Genomic DNA, 21,156 nt, shown 5'->3' with positions numbered 1-21,156 from the left:
GAGCGTCGGGTTCGGGTTTGAAGCTGTCATCATAGAGTTAGGAGTGGACTGTGCTGCCGGAGGGAAGGGGAATGCAGCTGGAGTCGAGTTTGGGTCGGAAGGAGTGGGAATTGGGTTGCACTGCAGCACTGGGGGGAAGGATAGACTCCTACACGGAGGGGATGATGGATCGGGGTCGTTTGAGGACTGCACTGGAGGGAAGGGAAAGGCCGTTTGGGTTGGGTTTTGGATTGCAGGAGTCATTGCATTGGATGAGCCTAATCTTCCATCATCCACTTGATTTCGGCCAGGGTCAATCGTTAACCCAGAACCTTGACAAGAAGAGGGGCAGATGGATTGGAAAGGTGGATTTGTGGGAGTATGAAGGCTTAGGTTGTCCTGGGATTGGTCTGTCGGAAGAAGAGCGTAGTAGGATGAGGAGGGGAGCAGGTACGGAGAGATGGGGTATGAAGAGCCTGGAGGAGAGGTTGTAGAGGAGGGCATAGTCGTGGAGGTGTTCACACCAGGATAGTCCGATGGAGGCATAGAGGAGTATGTGGGTGAGGGAATGGTTGAGGACGGCGGGAGCTCCAGGTCAGAGCTCTGTGTGGAGGAAACCACGGAATAGATGGAAGACGACTGAGACAAAGAGGAGCTGAGCTGAGGAGTGGGGAAAGCTGAGGAGTATCCGGAGAGGCCCATCATTTGTCCAGACCTGTAATAAAACATAAGGCTATCTTTAATAAACACGTCCATTAACCACTGTTTGTGTAGCTGTGAGGTTATAGCACTTACCCATCCATCAGTGTGTTGTTTACATTGTTTTCAGAGGCTGTCTGTTGTTGACTCTCCATTGAGGAGGGAATCTCAGAGCTCAAGAAGTCCTGTCCAAGCATGAGGGGTTGGTCAGAGATGGTCTGATCTGGGAGAGAAGGTACTTCTGTGTGGAAACCCGAGTCTGTTAATGGGAGGGCGGTGTTTATCATGGAGAGGGCGGAGCTTGGGATTTCCACCGACTGTGGGAGGAGCTCCGTGGAATCACATGGGTCACATGACTCTGAGAGAGGGGTACAGAGAAAACATCGTTTTATAAGCAGAACAGCAATATTTGGGAAACCATGCACGTTTTTACTAAAGCATTCTTTTGCGAAGAGAACAGAATCAGTGTAAAAAAGTCTTTCTGAACACTGAGGTAGTAAATATGCTCACCAATATCCAAAGATTCCTCTTGACTGGACGTAATTTTCCTCTTTAGTCTGGCATCTCTTTGTCTGAGGAAAACAGAAAAATTATATTGTGCTCTCAGTCCAGCTGTCTAAAACATTTTTGTGTTTAAATAAGATATTAGTCTGCTATTAGTTAATTAATTGGTAATACTGGTGTTTAACTTACTTCTTGCAGTTCATGCCATACTCTCGAAAGCCTTTCGCAAAAGGATTTGAGTTTATCTTCAGTTCGGTGATCTAGAAGAAAACAATAATAATAAATAAATAACACTAAGCAAGATTTTTCAGGAAAACAATTACTTTATTATTTGTACTAATGAAGAAAAATATTTAGCTTTTTTCACTAATAAGTATTCATTTTTTATGCATGTATATATTAATTTCACCTTGCTGTTCTGGTACGCAGTGACGGTAATAAACTGCGTTTCAGGGAAGCTGAAGGAGTGCTGTGCTCTGCCACACATCAGCACGTCTCGGGCCTCGATCACATGAACCCGCGGCTGGTATCGATGCAGAGAGTGGAGAATGATCTTCAGGAGAAAGAGAGATGAAAATCACCCTTAGAGTTCCTGAGCAATCCTCCTACAAAACCTCAATTACAGTCATTATGCCATAAACATTTTACAGTGCTTAACAGCTCAAATGTGAGCCTGCAGCACAAAAGCCGTCATAAGCAGCACAGGTATACAATAGCCAACAATACATTGTATGGGTCACAATTATACATTTTTCTTTTATGCCAAAAATCATTAGGATATTAAATAAAGATCATGTTCCATGAAGATATTTTGTAAATGTCCTACCGTAAATATATCAAAACTTAATTTTTGATTAGTAATATGCATTGCTAAGAACTTAATTTGAACAACTTTAAAGATGATTTTCTCAATATTTTTTTTTTTTTGCACCCTCAGATTCCAGATTTTCAAATAGTTGTATCTCAGCCAAATATTGTCCTATCCTAACAAACCATACATCAATGGAAGCTTATTTATTCAGCTTCGAGACGGTGTATAAATCTCAATTAAAAAAAATGTACCCTTATGACTGGTTTTGTGCTGCAGGGTCACAAATATGAACATACAGTATCTGGACACTAAAGTTAGATCTGAGAAAAGTCATCATTTGATTGCACTTGCAAACTTGGTTAGATATCATGGTTTTGATACTGTATACTATCCATGCAATGACATCCATTCAAGTGTCTACATACTTTTTGCTATTGAAAAATATTACAAATCTTTGCACTATTTGAAAAAAATATTATAAAAGTGTCTAAAGTATTGTAACTTCTGTTTCATTGTAATTATCCTTTACACTATTGAAACAGTGTTAGTGTAGTTTAAATAGTAGGATAGTAGACTTTTACAGCTAATTTGAATACAGATATTGAATGGTGCATTTTTACTCACATATCCTTGTGCGTCCAGAGTGTTATTGGTGAGCTTGGCCCGGTGGAAGGATATGGTGCGGTTCTGCCAGTGTTCTCCGGTGGCGGGTGAGTCCGGGTGGATGAAGACACGATCCGGCAGACGAGCCTCCGCTCCGCCGAACACCTGCCAGCTGCTGTCCTGAAACCGATAGCGAGAGGAATCCACAGGAACGATGTCTAAGAGAAGAATGTAACGCAGAGACGGGTTGAGCCCTGACAGCTTGACTCGCAGCTGAGGAAACATTCTCCTGAGGAGCCGAGAAGAGAGAGACAAGTTAAAGCAATGAAATGTGACCCTGGACCACAAAACCAGTCATAAGGGTCAATTTTGTGAAATTGATATTTCACAAAAAAAAGCTGAATAAATATTATTCCATTGATGTATGGTTTGTTAGGATAGGACAATATTTGAAAATCTGGAATCTGAGGGTGCAAAAAAATCTAAATATTGAGAAAATCATCTTTAAAGTTGTCCAAATGAAGTTCTTAGCAATGCATATTACTAATCAAAAATTACATTTTGATATATTTACGGTAGGAAATTTACAAAATATCTTCATGGAACATGATCTTTACTTAATATCCTAATGATTTTTGGCATAAAAGAAAAATGTATAATTTTGACCCATACAATGTATTGTTGGCTATTGCTACAAATATACCCCAGCGACTTAAGCCTGCTTTTGTGCTGCAGGGTCACATATGTCTCCAAACATGTCCTGACGTATACAGACGTGTGCTCACCTGCCCTTCTTAGTGACAATCATCTCAGTGCCCACCGTGCTGAACTGTTTCCACAGGGCTGCGTTCTCCAGCTCCATTCTGACGCGGTTCTGAGGCGTTCCAGCCGTCTCTGCATCGGGCGACAGTCGAGGAGCGAGAACGTGTGCTGGGGCTTCATCTGCCAGAGATGGGCCACATCTGCATCTTAGCATCACACTCTTAGAAATATACGTTCGTTATTGGCATTGATGCTTCCACGGAGAACCTTTAACATCCATGCAGTCCTTACAGTTCTTTATAGTGGTTCTTTAGATCGTTAAAATGTTCTTCACTCTAAGAAAAACGGTTCGTTTAAGAACTGTTCACTGAAAGTTTGTTTGGGGAACCCAAAATGACCCTTCTATGGCATTGCTTCAAAAAAAGCCTTTTGAAACCTTTATCAATGGCTTGATGAGCATTATATCAAGTCTTCTGATGCACTGTTAATCTCTATACAACACCAGATCTTAGCACTCATTATACTTATTTATTCTTTATTTGCATTCTTGGTTCCATGAAGAACGTTTAACATCCGTGGAATCATTCCATTCCATAAAATGTTCTTCACAATAAGAAAAAAAGGCTCTTTTGAGAACTGTTCACTGAAAATTTCTTTAAACTAAAACCTTAAAAAAACATTGGAAATGTAATTAATTACATTTTTTATGTAATTTTTTTATTTTTATATATAAAATTTTATTTCAGCTAGTTGCTTGAGAATTTCTCATTTTCATATAGTTTAACTTGATGCACTAAAATAAGTAAACCTAAAACTGCAGTAAAAATGAATAAAAACTATATACATATTAAGAAAACTACCATTTTTACAAAACTCATTAAAAATATACTAAAATAATATTACTTTGGGGAACCCCACATTTTTTGTGGAACAGTGGAACCTTTATATTTAAGAGTAAAATCTTTGCGATCACTTATGTTCTAGCTTAAATCCGTGCAGATTTCTGCTAGCGTCTGTGGTTCTCTGGCTGACTGCAGAGACAGATCTGAAGTCTCTTACCTCTGTAGCAGCAGTCGCTCCGTCTCTGGGGTCCCAGGGCCAAACTAGGGCACATTTCCACACCCAGCATGCTTCTGGTAGACGTGCTTTTGTCCTCGCTTCGCTTTTGGCTTTATCAGTTTTAACTCAACACCTCGCTCACTGAGCTTTCATAATGGAGAAATACAGTTTCAAGTCTTCTGCTGTCTTCTTTCCTGCTTCTGATGACTGTTCTCTTCTTATCTTCTTTTCTAATGTCTCTGGATTTGTCTGCTTGTGCATTATATAGGTGAGCGCACCTTCACACCTTTACCAAATGGTGTGGTCTTCACACGTCTTCTTCTGTTTCTTCAGCCTCCATCTTTTGGGCCCCGCACTCACTGGCTAAATAAACACACATTTTCACATTGCTTAGCACATCAAACCTAAAACATCAGAGCAAGTCTGCTTCAGCATTGACTGTGTTCCTTTCTAATGACTAAAATGAGTTTTTAGTGGTTTTTAGACTCTCTGAGTTGTATTAGCTAGTGTCTGAGTTAACAGGTATCTGTGATTCTCTCAACATCTTATTGATCCACATCACACTCTACCCACAGAAAGAAAAATTATAAGTTAGATTTTATTCAGTAAATATCTTAGACAGCAAATGGACTTTCACTTCTCAGATGTTTCTTCAAGAAAAAGGCCTTATAATCTCATGCATCTCCTTAAATGTGAAGATTTTATCCAAAACTACAACATAAACAATTGTTCCTAAGGATAGATAGATAGATAGATAGATAGATAGATAGATAGATAGATAGATAGAAGAGAAAAAGCACAATACAGTTAAAAACAACAGTATAATAGTTGGGATTTTTTTATTAATTCATGGTACGTTTAATAAAAAATAGTTTTAAATAAATTCAGTTTGTTGAAATTAGTTAATGCATTAGCTATATCACAGCAATGTACATTTTTACAGCATTTATTAATCTAGGTTAATGTTAATTTATAAATAAACTATTGTTCATTGTAATTCATATTTGTACTTTTTAAAATAAAATATATTTGTGCTAATTTAAAAAAAATGTTAAAATGTATATGTTGAAACCATACTTTAAATATATTATTATATTATATTATATTATATTCATAAACAATTGTTCCTAAGGAGAGATAGATAGATAGATAGATAGATAGATAGATAGATAGATAGATAGAAGAGAAAAAGCACAATACAGTTAAAAACAACAGTATAATAGTTGGGATTTTTTTATTAATTCATGGTACGTTTAATAAAAAATAGTTTTAAATAAATTCAGTTTGTTGAAATTAGTTAATGCATTAGCTATATCACAGCAATGTACATTTTTACAGCATTTATTAATCTAGGTTAATGTTAATTTATAAATAAACTATTGTTCATTGTAATTCATATTTGTACTTTTTAAAATAAAATATATTTGTGCTAATTTAAAAAAAATGTTAAAATGTATATGTTGAAACCATACTTTAAATATATTATTATATTATATTATATTATATTATATTATATTATATTATATTACATTATTGCAACATCCCCATAAGCCTACAAATTTATATTATATTCCATGTATTGCGTTTTATTTATCTGTTGGCTGTCTGGTTGTGATCTGAGCTGATGTTTCTGTCTCCCGCAGCGAGAGGAAAGAGGAAGCTCAAGCTGAAAACACTGTGTGATGTACTGGGACTGTCTGAATTCAGAGCTGATGAATGTTAGATGTAAAGGTCATCCTGAAGTGATCTGAAGTGTAATTCTGTCCGAGCTCAGCCGGTGGTGAGCGTGAGGCGTTTTGGTGACACAGTTTGGTCTGTAAGGAAAACATTCAGACACCTTCAGATGTCTTCTGACAGATTAACAAATGCTTCAGATGGTGTTTAAAGAAACCGTTTTTAGGTTGTAGGTCAAACGGTCAGTTCTCATCACCCCGTTCCTCCAACAAAAACCCAATAGGATTGTCCATCGGCTTTTGGATTATTGCACAAAATAAGCTCTGTGACCAGCAGAAGTTTATGATTCTCACATGTTTTGTTCATCATAATCTTCTCAAACGAACACGACTTTAGTCCCTAAATGCAATCGCTAGAAGTAAAAAGCTGAGCGATCTACATCACCAACGTTAAGCTTCTGAAACTCTTCAGTCTGTATTTTAAAACATTTTCCTTGAAAGTTAGAACAGTTCATAATTACAAACATAATGAGGCTGTGAAAGAAGAGTTTACCTGTTCGACATGAAGACGTTTAATGCACATTTAGGCACCGCTAGTAAAATCTTTCTGCTGTAGAATGAAACAGAACCCGGCTGATCTGTTAGCTTGTTTGCAGAAAGATGAGCGGCCTGCACACACTGGGTCTGTTGTTGTAGTTGTTGTTTGTGAGGGGAAGTGGAGGTGTCGTCCGGCTCATTACTGACCGCAGCGCTTCACAGTTTATTGGGTCTGTGATGGCAGATAATGTGTTTATGAGAGCCCAGGTGTGTGTCTCTGAGTTACAGTAGCACAGCATGAGGCCTGAATGTGACAAGCAGTGTTGGGGAAAGTTACTTTTAAAAGTAATGCATTACAATATAGCGTTACTCCCTAAAAAAAGTAACTAATTATGTTACTTAGTTGCTTTTTATGGAAAGTAATGCGTTACGTTACTTTTGCGTTACTTTTTAAATCTGGACAGGGCTTGCTTGTTTGTTTTTATATAAAAAAGTTCTTCATTTACAAATGTAAATACGCTTTCACACCAAAAGTGAAACGTATTCACCTCAAGCTGAAGGAAATGTAAATTCACGTCTGTACAGTAGAGGGCGCAGCTCAAACTAATCACATGAAGAATATGACGCAGAAGAAGAAAGTTCAGCACTATTCAGCAAAAACAAAAATGAAACACAAATGTGACATTTTTGCTTATTAAATTGAATTGGATCATCGAAGGTCAGCAGCAAAGACAGTGATTGAGTGTTTACTGTTGTCCTTTTGCACAGACACACTGTTTTCATGTTTGATACTGTAAAAAATAATGCGTTACGTTACTTTTGAGTTACTTTTTAAATCTGGGCAGGGCTTGCTTGTTAGTTTTTAATATAAAAAAGTTATTCTTTTAGGAATGTAAAAGCCCTTTCACACCAAAAGTGGAATGAATGTGCCTCAGGCTGAAGGAAATGTAAATTCACGTCTGTACAGTAGAGGGCGCAGCTCAAACTAATCACATGAAGAATATGACGCAGAAGAAGAAAGTTCAGCACTATTCAGCAAAAACAAAAATGAAACACAAATGTGACATTTTTGCTTATTAAATTGAATTGGATCATCGAAGGTCAGCAGCAAAGACAGTGATTGAGTGTTTACTGTTGTCCTTTTGCACAGACACACTGTTTTCATGTTTGATACTGTAAAGCTGCTTTGATGCTTTGACTCTGTATTGTTAAAAGCGCTATATAAATAAAGGTGACTTGACTTGACACTGGTTAATAAAATGGGATTAAATACATTAATGATATTTGTCTTATTTAACATATTTAATTATTGCAGGTTTGTATAATATTCTGAGTTTGCATTTAACTGTTTTTATTGATTGTGAGGAACACTGAATGTGTTTGTGTGCAGTGAGATGAGTAAACACATGTTGATATTTAGTCTAGAACTACAGTAAGATCATGTTCACACACAACGCTCTGCACTTACTCCTGATTTCTGTCACCATGGCAACACCAGAGCTGTCACTCAACACATGGAAACAAAGTAACAATTTACTTATTTGAAAAAGTAACTCAGATGTTTCCTTCTAAATTAAAAAGTAATGCGCTACTTTACTAGTTACTTTAAAAAAGTAATCTGATTATGTAACACGTTACTTTCAGTGTTGGGCAGTAACGCATTACTTAGTAATATGTTACTGTAATTTGATAACTTTTTTAGTAACTGAGTAATTTAATGCTTTATAATTTTCAAAATAGTAATTAGAGTATAGTTACAAGCCGAGGTCTCTATATGTTACTGCCGTATAGAGAAGAGAGAATAAGAAACGTATTTATAATCCCAAACTTAGTATGCACCACGTACAGTACACTAGAGTGTGCAGGGTCTCAAAGCTAGGAGACAGACTTCAAGCTGCTGTGTATTTCCAGACAAACACACGTCCAAATCTAAACAGTAAAATAATGCTTACTCAGACATTGCATATAAAATTAATTACATTAGCATACAAATCTGCTTTCATAACAATATAAATTAATAAGTTATAATATTCTATTATTAAAATAATAAATGTTATTATTAAAATTATGAAACTTAATCATAACTTAATAATATATATTTATAAATATAAGTTGAATTAGCAGCTTAAATTGTTTTCATGAGGTATGCAAGTCAAAACCACATCCCCACCTAAAAATAAAATAGATTAATTTAATTAGTAAATTCATGTTAATTCGTTATTATTCATGTTAAACTTAATAAATTAATAATATAATAAATTATAATTACCAAATGAAATTAAATTAGCAGAGTAATTTGTTTTCAATTAGTATTTCAATCAAAACCATATCCGCACCTAAGAAATATTACTGTAATTTTCACTGAGATGCTACTTAAAGGGATACTCCACCCCAAAATGAAAATGTTGTCATTAATCACTTACCCTCATGTCGTTACAAACCCCCGAAAGCTTCGTTCGTCTTCGGAACACAGTTTAATCTTTGATTTGAACGAAAACAGCGCATCCATGCAGCGCGGCTGACACAGAAGAGCGTACGCTGAGTTACGGCTTCCGCCATGTTGGAGAGTACCCAAGGAGCGTAATCAGCGTAATCAGCGTAATCAGCGGCGTTTAGGCTTAGGGGAAAGCGTGCGTATGCATTGTCATACTCTCTAAAGTGGCGGAAGACGTAACTCGGGGGAGAAGAATTGTTGAAAAAAATATGTTATTTTTGTTTTCTTTGCGCTCAAAAAGTATTCTCGTAGCTTCGCAAAACTGAAGTTGAGCCGCTGATGTCACATGGACTGTTTTACTGATGTATTTGCTACGTCTCTGGACCTGAGAACATTACAGTTGTGTTGCTGTCTATGCAGGGTCTGAGAGCTCTCGGAGTTCATCAGAAATATCTTCATTTGTGTTCAGAAGATGAACGAAGGTCTTACGGGTTTAGAACGACATGAGGGTGAGTAATTAATGACAGAATTTTTATTTTTGGGTGAACTATCCCTTTAAGACATAATACATAAGACACTCTTTTTCGCCACCTGCTGGCGTATATGTCATATGAAGAAATGGTCACTGAACGAATCAGTGTACGAATCATTTTGGTGAACGAACTGAAAATGAACGAATCTCTTGAAAGAATCAAAATTTCCACCACTAGCTGTAATGAAACGCGTATTTACAGAAGATTAGAAACCCTTAATTTGCGCTTCACCTGCACTTCCGGTTTCCGGTCGGCTCCCGCCCCGCTCCGCCATCATGAAGTCCTGAACAAAAAGCGAATGAGAGAGGAACAGAAAAACAGAGATGGAGCTGTCGATGACAGAAAGAGGCGAACTGCACGCCTGACACCGACGGCATGAGCAGAAGCGAAGCCCACACTCGCGGCGGAAGCGGAAAACCGGACTGTGGTTTAAAGAGCTCGCTGACAGGCAGCTGATCGAGTCCGTTAACGGATCACGGCGGTATTATACATTCACACACACATGAACGGCAGTGATCGCGATCGTGGCGTTAGCAGTCTATGGCTCGCGGTTTGAGTCGGTCGTGTTTGTGAAGTGAGGCGGGAAGGATTGGCGGGATTCTCCTCAGCAGGCCGGTGCTAGGCTAGCGGTCTCGAGCTAGCCGCAGTGGATCCCGCACACCACGGTAAGACCGAGGCGCAGCTCGTTTTGATAATTTAGAGTCGCTGGGGTATATTTGTAGCAATAGCCAACAATACATTGTATGGGTCAAAATTATACATTTTTCTTTTATGCCAAAAATCATTAGGATATTAAGTAAAGATCATGTTCCATGAAGATATTTTGTAAATTTCCTACCGTAAATATATCAAAACTTAATTTTTGATTAGTAATATGCATTGCTAAGAACTTCATTTGGACAACTTTAAAGATGATTTTCTCAATATTTCGATTTTTTTGCACCCTCAGATTCCAGATTTTCAAATAGTTGTATCTCAGCCAAATATTGTCCTATCCTAACAAACCATACATCAATGGAAAGCTTATTTATTCACTCAATTGTATAAAACTGACCCTTATGACTGGTTTTGTGCTCCACATATTTAATTGATTGAACATAATGCAGTGCAATACAATGATGATTGAGAGATGAAGAAATAAGCACTCCTCAAAAGCCTGATGATCATAATTGAGTGTGATTTTTTTTAAAACATTATTTATGGATAATCAAATAAACCTCAGTTGCTTCTGTCCAGTACATATTTATCTTGCTAATAACAATATGAAAGTTATTACATTTACTTTAAAAATCTAATGATTAGCAGCAAAAAGACACGTGAACCGAGACCTGACATTTTTACAATCGTACTAAACAGCCTTTTACAGCGTGAACTGACTCTCACACAGAAGGCATGTGGTAGATTCTGCACAATGGGTTTTTCAGCAAAGTTTTGATAATTTAGAGGCCTTATCGAATATCAAACACTGGAGTCACACAAGACTGTTATGCATGTGAAAGTCATAGTTCCTTTTACTGCGACACGCTGTCTGCTCTCAGACTTCATCTGCTGTTGCTCTTTCCAGGTGAGTCGTTTAGCGTGTGTTCACAGGCGTGATCTTAACATGAATATGACTCCGAGCATCATGGGAAGGTGTGAATCTGAATTGTGAGTCTGGTCCAGCGGCCTGCTTTTGATCGCTCAAGCACAATTATTCTCATACAATCATTTCAATTGTGTCTGGTTCAGATCGTCGCTCTGATTGTTGTTCTTATATAATGCACTTCTGCATTATTTAGTGGCGCTTGACTGTTCGTGAACCCTTAAGAGTTTTCTGCATAAATCTGACCTTCGCTGAGACCAGACCTTCTTCTGAGCTGTTTAACTAGATGCATACAACCCAATTAAATGCTTAAAAATGTTGCATATTTTAACTTGAACTGCATCTTTGTTCTGAACCCAGTCCTGGACATCAGCATGGCTTCAACTCTGTGATGAACAACTGTGATTAGGCCTTTCAAAAAACAGTCTCTTTCTTCTGCTTCTTCAACATGTGGTCACTGTCCTGCAGTTCTCATGTTCAGTGTAGCTTCAGTTCAGTCAGATCTGTCCTGGGGAAGAGAAGAGGTTGATGAGGTTCCTTTTACTAAAGGCCAATTATAACACTTCTCTTTTAAAACTAACCGTTCTGTTTTGGTCTCATCGGTCCACAAACCATTCTCCCAGTAGTCTTCTGGCTCATCTACATGGTTATCTGCAAACTTTAGACTGGCAACAATTGAGCGCCGCAGTCATAGTGTGTTTTTGTAGGCCAAACTAGAAGTTCGCATCACCCTGATTCCCTCGACAATAAACCAATAGGATGTTGCATTGGCTTTTGGACAAAAAATAAACTCTGTGACCAACAGAAGTTTATATTTCTCAAATGTTTTGTTTCCAGATTTTCAAATAGTTGTATCTCAGCCAATATTGCCATATCCTAACAAACCATACATCAATGGAAAGCTTATTTATTCAGATTTCAGGTGATGTATAAATCTCAATTTTAAAAAAAATTGACCCTTATGACTGGTTTCAGGGTCCAGGGTCACATATTTATAGCTGTGTTCATTCCATTCCCGTTTCCTCAGATGTTAATGTGCAAACTCCCTGTTGTGTGTGCGTGCGTGCGCGTGTGTGTGTGTGTGTGTGTGTGTGTGAGTGAAGGCGCTGGCCATGCCGTCGAGTGCGCGGGCTGGGAGTCTCAAGGACCCAGAGGTGGCAGAACTTTTTTACAAGGAGGATCCTGAGAAACTCTTCACAGACCTGCGGGAGATCGGCCATGGCAGCTTCGGAGCCGTCTACTTTGTGAGTGGCCTTTAGACATTCAGAAGTGCAGCACAGCTCAGTGAGCAGAGTCTGTGCCTCACGTGTGTTTGCACGCTTCTTACAGGCCCATGACATCCGCACCAATGAGGTGGTGGCCATCAAGAAGATGTCCTACAGTGGCAAGCAGTCTAATGAGGTGAACACAAACATACCAACACAGTGCTCCTACATCTTTAGTCAAACAAAGCAGTGTGACTGCTAGAATCGGTCTGCAAGAAAACTTGAACATCATGCTGGTGGCTTTATGTAAGCAAGATGATGGCTCCGTTCCAAAACCTATTGAGCTGCCTACCTGGAAAGCATTTTTTTAGGTATCATAGGCAGACTTCTGACACCAAGGATGTTTGAAAATGTTGGCAGAATATTATACTGCTTTCAGTTTGAGTGCAAATGCATTTCAAAGTATACCCTGTTTGAGGAAACACAAGCACACTGGAAAGTAGCGCTGCATGATTTGGGCAAAATGCAATTGCGATTTTTCTGGTTAAATTTTTAAATGCAATTATGTCAAAAAGAACAACTGGTTTGTTGTGCTTGTTTGTAGGGCTACATAATTTGGCCAAAAACAAGAAATATCAGCAAAATAGTTCAGTCTGGTGGTAATAGATATACTAAATATTTATAAAATAAAAAGTGTTGCATTGTTAACTTGGCTACATGCTAACATCGAGCTGTGTCAGTCGAGTTCCTGAGGTAAAAATCCCATTTATTTTCTCCATACAGGACTTATTTTTAAGTGCTAACTTAATCATGGTTAACAATGGAATTCCTGGTGAAATACTGTTACCCATGATTCTGCAGAGAAATCTCCACCAATCAGAGAATCAAAACAAGCAAATCACACCAGAAGAGCTCTGTAGCTCCGCCAGCTCACACAAATCACTGCCAATGAGTCAGTCTTACTACACTCTACGCAGCGCCCGCGGATATAACCGCCATCCGCGCATCACTAATATATATATATGTGTGTGTGTGTGTGTGTGTGTGTATGTGTGTATATACATATGTATGTATCTATGTGTGTGTGTGTGTGTTTTAACTTAAACAGTGGTTTACTAAACAAATTGCATTTTCTTTAAATAAATTCTATTACAATTAAAATTTTCTTATGGATAAAAATCTACCTCAGCTTCTGCTCTAAACTATATGGAGCCCTTTTACATTACTATAGGTTGCAGTTAACAACAGAACCCAAACCTAAATTCAATTGCTATTTATTTTTAACCATAATAATCAACACTCAAATTAAAATTTGTACGCAAACATGTAAATTGCACATAATGCAGATTTTCTAAATTATACAATTTCTGTTTGTTGTTGAAATATAATCATTTACGCACTTGCTGTAATAACTTGTTTCATAAAAGGCTTATTTAAATGTTCATTAAATATTTAAGACACCACTAACAGGTAAAGTAAAATATAATGAAGTGTATATAGTCTAATATTTCTCAAAATGCTCTTCTCTAGACTTAATTTCTCTAGCAAATAACGAGCTGTGGACACTGATGACTTGCCTGAGGGAAATGAAATGCTGCGTGACATTTTGTTTGCAAGCTGTTTTAATGACACGTCTTTCTGTAATTGAAACACTGATAGAGCGATCACATGAGATGTTCATTCATGTATATTTTGTGTTATAACTAGTAGTAAAGATGAAAACTGAGGCGTTTATACAGTAATCTGTCTCGCCACATCAAAGAGCACCAAAATGCCATTTACTGTCTGAGTTTTTTTTTTAAATTGATTGATTTGTTCTGTACACATGCGTACCGAACAGAAAGACACGTACCGACAATTTTCGGTATGAATGCGTGTACTGTTACACCTCTAGTAAATATACACACACCCAACATAAAATGAATAGGTTTATATTTCTCTGTCATGTTTAATTTGATGAGGCCATTAATGGGATTGTAGTTCTTTTCCTCATTAACGCTGGGTGAAGTGCTCAGTCTTGTACTTTTGTCCAATTTTAGAATAATTTTTTGCTTCAAATCAAAGTTTGTAATCTTGTCACTCTCATGTTTTTTGATCATGGCTTATAACTCTTAAACAAAGACTTCTATGGAAAAACACTTCCAGAACCAAGACCAATGAAAAAGAGCACTCCGTTCTGAGTTGAGTCATCTCGAGCCGTTTTTCTTGTGAGGTTATAGTTAGGATGCTGCCTATGTAGGCTTGAGACAGGAAAGCAGCTCAGTTCATATGCGCTCATAGAATACCGTTTCTTGTGTTTACCGGCATCTTACCAAGTTCTGTTGTTTTCCCCAGCATTGTATTCAAATTATGCAAATCATGCAGTGTCTCTCTGGCTAAGTTTAAGTTTATTTGTTTACAGGGGCAATGCATATTAATAAACAACTGTAAATGTGCCAGAATTAGCCAAAAATGCTATTTTTCATCTGTAGACCCTTGACAGAATGTTAAAAGGTCACCCTAAAAACAAAGAAAGAGCATCATTACACATATACACATCATATGAAAAAAAAAAGGAAGTAAAAAGTAAAATACAGAAAAAATTACAGAAACATAAATGCACAATAAAAACTGCTACTAAAATACAAAATATAAGTAAATTATCTAGACAAAGTAAAAATATGAGGGAAAGGAGAGAGAAAGAGAGAAGGTAACATAGCCAAGAGCAATTAGTACAAGGAAGTCTACTGTCAATATGCTCAGTAGTCTTGTGATTGTTCCATTGTTCTCTCGTTCCTGCTGCAGAAATGGCAGGATATCGTGAAAGAGGTGAAGTTCCTTCAAAAGCTGCGGCACCCCAACACTGTGGAGTACAGAGGCTGCTACCTGCGTGAACACACAGCATGGGTGAGTGCTTCTGTGTGTGGGAGAGAATGCACTGAGCCGCTAACACTGTTTACATTTACTACAGTAGCAGCTCCAAACGCACCACCTGTCACTTGCTAACAGCACTTATACCTTTTCTTTCTCTCCACCTTCCTCTTTTCTGTGTCTGCTTTCCTGCAGCTGGTGATGGAGTACTGTTTGGGCTCGGCCTCGGATCTGCTGGAAGGTGAGTGAATTGTTTCTGGAAGCACGAGGATGCTCAGAGCCGTTCGTCGGATGCAGAAGTGTAAAATGATGCAGAAACAAAAAACAGGATCCCGTTGTTTTCTTCCTCTTTCCCCTCAGTGCACAAGAAACCATTACAGGAAGTGGAGATTGCAGCAGTTACCCATGGTGCATTGCAGGGCTTGGTATACCTCCACTCGCACAACATGATTCACAGGTACAGAGCCGCTCGATTCTTGGTTTTAACAAAAGCATGGTGTGTGAGATACATATTGTGTTCAGTGATATTTTAACTGTGGCTTCAGCAATGTGGAAGCTGACATGATGGAGTGTGCGTGCTTTTTTCCCGAATATCAGCAGGATTCTAAATGTGATATTGACTTTATACAACGGTTTTTAAAAACAAGACGTTAACAGTGCGATTTACATTTTAGACACATTTTGTCTATTTTTACTCACATTGGCAAACTAAACAGTTCCAGACAAAGTCGCAACAGCTGAATAAAACACGTGTTTTGTTGCTGAATGAATCTGTCTTAATGAATGAATCAGTGATTCAATGAGTTAGTTATAAAGACAGCCACTTGCTTCTTGAAGAATTGGTTGAGTTAATTATTCAATGACTCACTGGTGAAGGCACCCATGAGTGGTTTAGTTTCATATTTAATTTTTTTAAAAAGCATTACGTTTTACAACATTCAAAATATTGTATCTCGTAGCATTATTTATGCAGTTTCAATTGCAGTGTTGCAGTACATCCAAATGCAGCTTCTGTGCCACTTCTGCAGTGTAAAAAGGAATTTTGTTGGTGCTTATTTCATATGACTGGTAACTTATGATTGTAATTATTCATTGTCAATTTATTCATTTGAAATAAAAGATGATTCATAAATCGAATAAGGTTCTAAAACATTGCTCAGAATGGCACGAATGCCCCAGGAAATCAGTTTTAGGTGGCAAATGGTGTCCCTTAACGAAAAAGTTGCTGTGAACTAACCAGTGCACAGAATATTAATATGAACATATTGGGGAGTCAGCTGTCAAAGACAGGCCTAAAACAGTCAAGGTACCAGCTCAGAATGTCTCTGCTGTCGCCTTCAGTTACAGCAATACACTAGATATGTTTCTTCCTCTATAGAGATGTGAAAGCAGGGAACATCTTACTGACAGAGCCTGGCCAAGTCAAACTGGGAGACTTCGGCTCCGCCTCCATCGTTGCTCCTGCCAACTCCTTTGTGGGCACACCTTACTGGTACAAAACACTTCCCATTCCTTACAACAGCACATTTGGCAGAAATACACTCTTAATTTAATTAAGTGGTTTACTTGGGTGTTAGATGTATCTATTGGGCAGGTATGAGTGAGTTGTGCTGTGTTTGCAGGATGGCTCCAGAGGTCATCCTCGCCATGGATGAAGGCCAGTATGACGGGAAGGTTGATGTGTGGTCACTCGGCATCACCTGCATAGAGCTTGGTGAGTCGGCTCTGCTGTCCAGAGTAGGGTTTGAATGATCAAGTCCGATTCTTACCGATTCCTAGTTTCGATTCCAACATAAAAAACATAAAAAGATGTCAAACATTTATTCTGTGTCATTTTACAAAGCATTCTGTTGCAGCTGAATCACACAAGAATCGGCAGCCTACAGAAGAGGAACAAAACTACCACAGCAAAAACAACTAGACTAATATCAATTTCAAATATTGAAGTGTTAAAGACAAGTAAACAGTCAGTAATAAAATAGGAACAAACAAATCACTTAGCAATAGCATAAATAAATACAACTGAACCAAATTTCAGGTATAGAATCTGTAATTAAAGGCACAGTATGTAAGTTTTCGCCGCTGGTGAGATCTAAAGATACTGTACACGAGCGTTTTCTTTCTCATCTGTGTGAATGAGAACGGCTGTGTTTATGATGAAATACTGACGTGGTTTCTGCACGGTGGTCGATAAATATGAAAGAAGCCAGTTCCGGCTCGAAACAACCTTTTCTGCAGTGAAATGCACGGAACGAATTGAGAACGAACGAACAAACCGGGAGTCCGCACCGAGAACGCTGTTCTCTGTTTTAACGTTTTAAATTACATTAAAATGCGAATGCACCCAACCCTAGTCCAGAGCCTAGGCCTAGTCCGAGAACACAGTGCATCTCTGGTGTGAAATTTACCTTTTTTCAGATTCTGTGCAGCGCTATATAAATGCATGCATTCATTAATTAATTCATTCATTAATGGCTTGCTGTTGATCACCATAGACAATAATATTAAATTACTGTTTACAGTCTTATGCTTACAATAGAAGCCTTGCAGCTAACCGCTTGCTTGTTTCCTTTTCCTCTGTTGTAGCGGAGAGAAAGCCTCCCTTGTTTAATATGAATGCTATGAGTGCCTTATACCACATCGCCCAGAACGAGAGCCCGGTCCTGCAGTCCAATCACTGGTAGAGGCTTCATCCACACTGTTTCCAAAGCAGCGCTGCATTCATATTCCTCTGAAAAACATTCTGATTGCAGAAAATTCAACTTGAAAGCCTAAAACCATTTACTATATGCTGTTGAAAATACTTATAAGAAACATTTGTCATTTGTGTATAATATAGTGTTGTGTATGTATGTAGCCTTCAAATATGTCTCAATTTGGTAAATATGTTGAGTGACGTGACGTGGCCAAGTATGGTGACCCATACTTGGAATTAGTGCTCTGCATTTAACCCATCCAAAGTGCACACACACAGCAGTGAACACACACACACCGTGAACACACACCCGGAGCAGTGGACAGCCATTTTTTGCTGCGGCGCCCGGGGAGCAGTTGGGTTCGGTGCCTTGCTCAAGGGCACCTCAGTCGAGGTATTGAAGGTGGAGAGAGCACTGTACATTGACTCCCCCCACCCACAATCCCTGCCGGACCTGAGACTCGAACTCGCAACCTTTGGGTTACGAGTCCGACTCTAACCATTAGGCCACGACTTCCCCCACTGTACTCAGTAATTAGATTAAGTAATATTTATGTTTATTACAAAAAATTAGGCTATTGTATTAACTTCTTTGTAAAATAATAAAAAAAACAGTTTCATAAGTATTAAAATTACTACAGTAGTGAAATTATAAAACGTGTCTTAGTTTCTTTACTTGCAAGAATTAAACCATCAAGCCGGGAGGGAGGTCTACAAATGCTTCTCAACGCAAATCAGTGAAATTCGGCAATCATCTATCCACAGATGTTGCAAATGTGAAACAGTAGGTCTATTTAACAGGGCTACTCAAAAATAAATAATACTGAAACACTACCTAGTGTTTACTGTTTTAATTAAATATACACAGAATTTTATTAAAGCAAGTAATGTTATTCAGTCAAGAGCATTGAGTGATTTTCTCTGTCTTTTGTTGTTTGATTAGTATTAACAGGACCTGAGACTCGAACTCGCAACCTTTGGGTTACGAGTCCGACTCTAACCATTAGGCCACGACTTCCCCCACTGTACTCAGTAATTAGATTAAGTAATATTTATGTTTATTACAAAAAATTAGGGGTGGTGATACAACCAAGATATTATATCATGATATGAGGGATTGTGCTTCATAATAACAATATATGTAATAATTTTATAGATTTGTTTATAATTCATTACAGCTAGATGCTGCCTTTTGATTTGCATATTTTGTTTCCTAACCTCTCAGGTCGGATTATTTCCGTAACTTCGTAGACTCCTGTCTGCAGAAGATCGCCCAGGACAGACCTACCTCTGATGTGCTGCTTAAAGTAAACGTCTTTTAAAGACTTTCTAAGCATGATGCGTTCCGGACACTGCGGGTTTGAGATGATGCTCTGGGCTTTGTTTCTCCAGCATCACTTCCTGTGCCGCGAGCGTCCGGTGACGGCGGTGATGGATCTGATCGCACGCACTAAAGACGCCGTGAGGGAGCTAGATAACCTGCAGTACCGGAAGATGAAGAAGATCCTCTTCCAGGAGACGGCCAATGGCCCCGCCACAGAGGGGCCCGAGGAGGAAGAGGTGGGATCATGACCTTTCAGATTGCCTTGTTGTCAAATCAAAACAAGGAAAGTTGATTTTCAGGGTCACACGACACGGCAGTAGAACAGCTATATTTGGGAATATCAGATGTGCTGGGTGCTCAGGACAGTAAATAATAGACAAACAATAGACAAAACATGATTTAGGATTGGGTTTCTTTTCAGACATTCGTCAGCTCATGTTTCAGATGTTTGGCGTTTGAGTCTTTGTTCTTTTGCACTGTTTTGACCTTGAGTGATTTGTTTGTGACATCATGGCAAATTGATGCATTGCTCGCCTTAAAGTCAAAATGAACTCAAGAATGACCTTATTTGCTTTCAGGGCCCGCTATTGTGAAGAGCTTTGTCTTTGTAGTGGTTAAGGCTAGAAGGGGTTCAGCTAAAACTACTGGGCATGCGCACATCAGTATAGCGTTATTGTAAGGGGTAGGAGTAGACAATAATAAAACACAATCTAATAGGTAGAAAATGTAATTTATTGATTTTAGCTGTATCCCTTCTAGCCACAACACTTTGCAGTGTTTTTTCATACTAGCTCTGTCTCTGAAATGGCTTTACTTTTTTCCCCCTTTTTTTCCATATTTTTCAATCTTTACACTTGATCCTTTGTTATGAGACCACAATTCTGACGATCGATGGATAAAACTGTTCTGCTTGCTTACTATCCATGTTTTACACTAATCTGTCATAAATGTGTTATGAACACACTAGAGTTGGGAATCTTGACAATTTGAATACAATTTGATGCACCACAATGCATCTTCTCTAATTCTTTAATAATTAATAATGCACACGCTTAAACTTTTTCTTTCAGATTTTTATTTTTTCTAGCTGTGACAACCATAACCTGTTTATTATTTTATATTTGTTATTAAACGTGAGACTAAAGATGCAAATAACAAACAACAGAACAAAAATTATATAAGATATCAATTAAATAAACAGTGCCGTAGTTTTTTTCCAGTAAAGGCAGGTTTATTAGGCTGCTGTCACTTTAAGACCGACTGCACGGATCCAGTGTAATGATGGACATTCTGTTTATGATGCAGATTTTTACTGTTGATGAATAGCATCATGTCAGTCATGTGAGTTCTCAGATCTACATCGGATCAGTCTTGGTCACGTCTATAAAGCAGATGTCATGTTCTGTTGCAGATGGCATTCCCAGCTGATCACAGGAGCGGGGGGGGGGTCTGTCTCACTTGTGTTTAATGCACTCTGGTGTGTTTAGGATGTGGAGCAGTACATGCTGCGGATGGGCACGGTAAATAGCATGGAGAGCTCCCATTCGCTGCCGTCTATGTCCATCAGCGCCAGCTCCCAGAGCTCTTCAGTGAACAGCCTGGTGGACGGCTCGGATGACAGCGGAGAGATGGCCATGATGCAGGAGGGCGAGCATACTGTGACCTCCAACAGCTTGGTGCTGCACAAACCGCTGGTACGGCTTCGTCTGAGCCCCGTGTGCTGGAACAACACTTCAGTGCCGTCAAAACAAACTTGGGAATAATTACGATTTTTTTTTCATGTTGTTGAACATGGTCTTTTATGCTCACCAAGGCTCAAAAATACAAAACATGTTCAGCATCATTACTCCAGTCTTCAGTGTCACGTGATCCTTCAGAAATCATTCTAATATGCTCAGTTATGAAC

At 38.5% G+C, this 21,156-nt stretch overlaps 2 protein-coding genes across 4 annotated transcripts in view; one reads left to right on the top strand and one right to left on the bottom strand.

The window, feature by feature from the left end:
• Positions 1 to 4,503, bottom strand: part of LOC107689934 (T-box transcription factor TBX6-like) — a 5,620-nt gene extending 1,117 nt beyond the window's left edge. Inside the window, exons 1-8 of the mRNA XM_016488122.1 lie at positions 4,418 to 4,503; positions 3,382 to 3,538; positions 2,618 to 2,885; positions 1,592 to 1,735; positions 1,372 to 1,442; positions 1,189 to 1,250; positions 775 to 1,036; positions 5 to 694 (exon numbers count right to left, since the gene is read on the bottom strand). Coding sequence (XP_016343608.1) covers positions 5 to 694; positions 775 to 1,036; positions 1,189 to 1,250; positions 1,372 to 1,442; positions 1,592 to 1,735; positions 2,618 to 2,885; positions 3,382 to 3,538; positions 4,418 to 4,487 — 1,724 coding nt within the window. The 5' untranslated portion in view covers positions 4,488 to 4,503. The remainder of the gene's footprint in view (positions 1 to 4; positions 695 to 774; positions 1,037 to 1,188; positions 1,251 to 1,371; positions 1,443 to 1,591; positions 1,736 to 2,617; positions 2,886 to 3,381; positions 3,539 to 4,417) is intronic.
• A 5,275-nt stretch (positions 4,504 to 9,778) lies between these two features.
• LOC107689926 (serine/threonine-protein kinase TAO2-like) overlaps positions 9,779 to 21,156 on the top strand; it is an 18,253-nt gene continuing 6,875 nt past the window's right edge. For 2 of the 3 annotated variants that reach the window (XM_016488108.1, XM_016488107.1), the window contains exons 1-12: positions 9,779 to 10,259; positions 12,280 to 12,420; positions 12,506 to 12,577; positions 15,166 to 15,267; positions 15,427 to 15,472; positions 15,592 to 15,688; positions 16,610 to 16,723; positions 16,854 to 16,945; positions 17,818 to 17,911; positions 19,152 to 19,233; positions 19,319 to 19,486; positions 20,738 to 20,944. In XM_016488108.1, coding sequence (XP_016343594.1) covers positions 12,289 to 12,420; positions 12,506 to 12,577; positions 15,166 to 15,267; positions 15,427 to 15,472; positions 15,592 to 15,688; positions 16,610 to 16,723; positions 16,854 to 16,945; positions 17,818 to 17,911; positions 19,152 to 19,233; positions 19,319 to 19,486; positions 20,738 to 20,944 — 1,206 coding nt within the window. In that variant the 5' untranslated portion in view covers positions 9,779 to 10,259; positions 12,280 to 12,288. The remainder of the gene's footprint in view (positions 10,260 to 12,279; positions 12,421 to 12,505; positions 12,578 to 15,165; positions 15,268 to 15,426; positions 15,473 to 15,591; positions 15,689 to 16,609; positions 16,724 to 16,853; positions 16,946 to 17,817; positions 17,912 to 19,151; positions 19,234 to 19,318; positions 19,487 to 20,737; positions 20,945 to 21,156) is intronic. The other variant, XM_016488109.1, reaches the window with a different exon arrangement.

Source organism: Sinocyclocheilus anshuiensis, unplaced genomic scaffold (genome assembly GCF_001515605.1).
Source record: "Sinocyclocheilus anshuiensis isolate Anshui unplaced genomic scaffold, SAMN03320099.WGS_v1.1 scaffold1517, whole genome shotgun sequence".
In the NCBI taxonomy this organism is placed as follows: domain Eukaryota; kingdom Metazoa; phylum Chordata; class Actinopteri; order Cypriniformes; family Cyprinidae; genus Sinocyclocheilus; species Sinocyclocheilus anshuiensis.
This window is presented reverse-complemented; position numbering and strand designations above follow the sequence as displayed.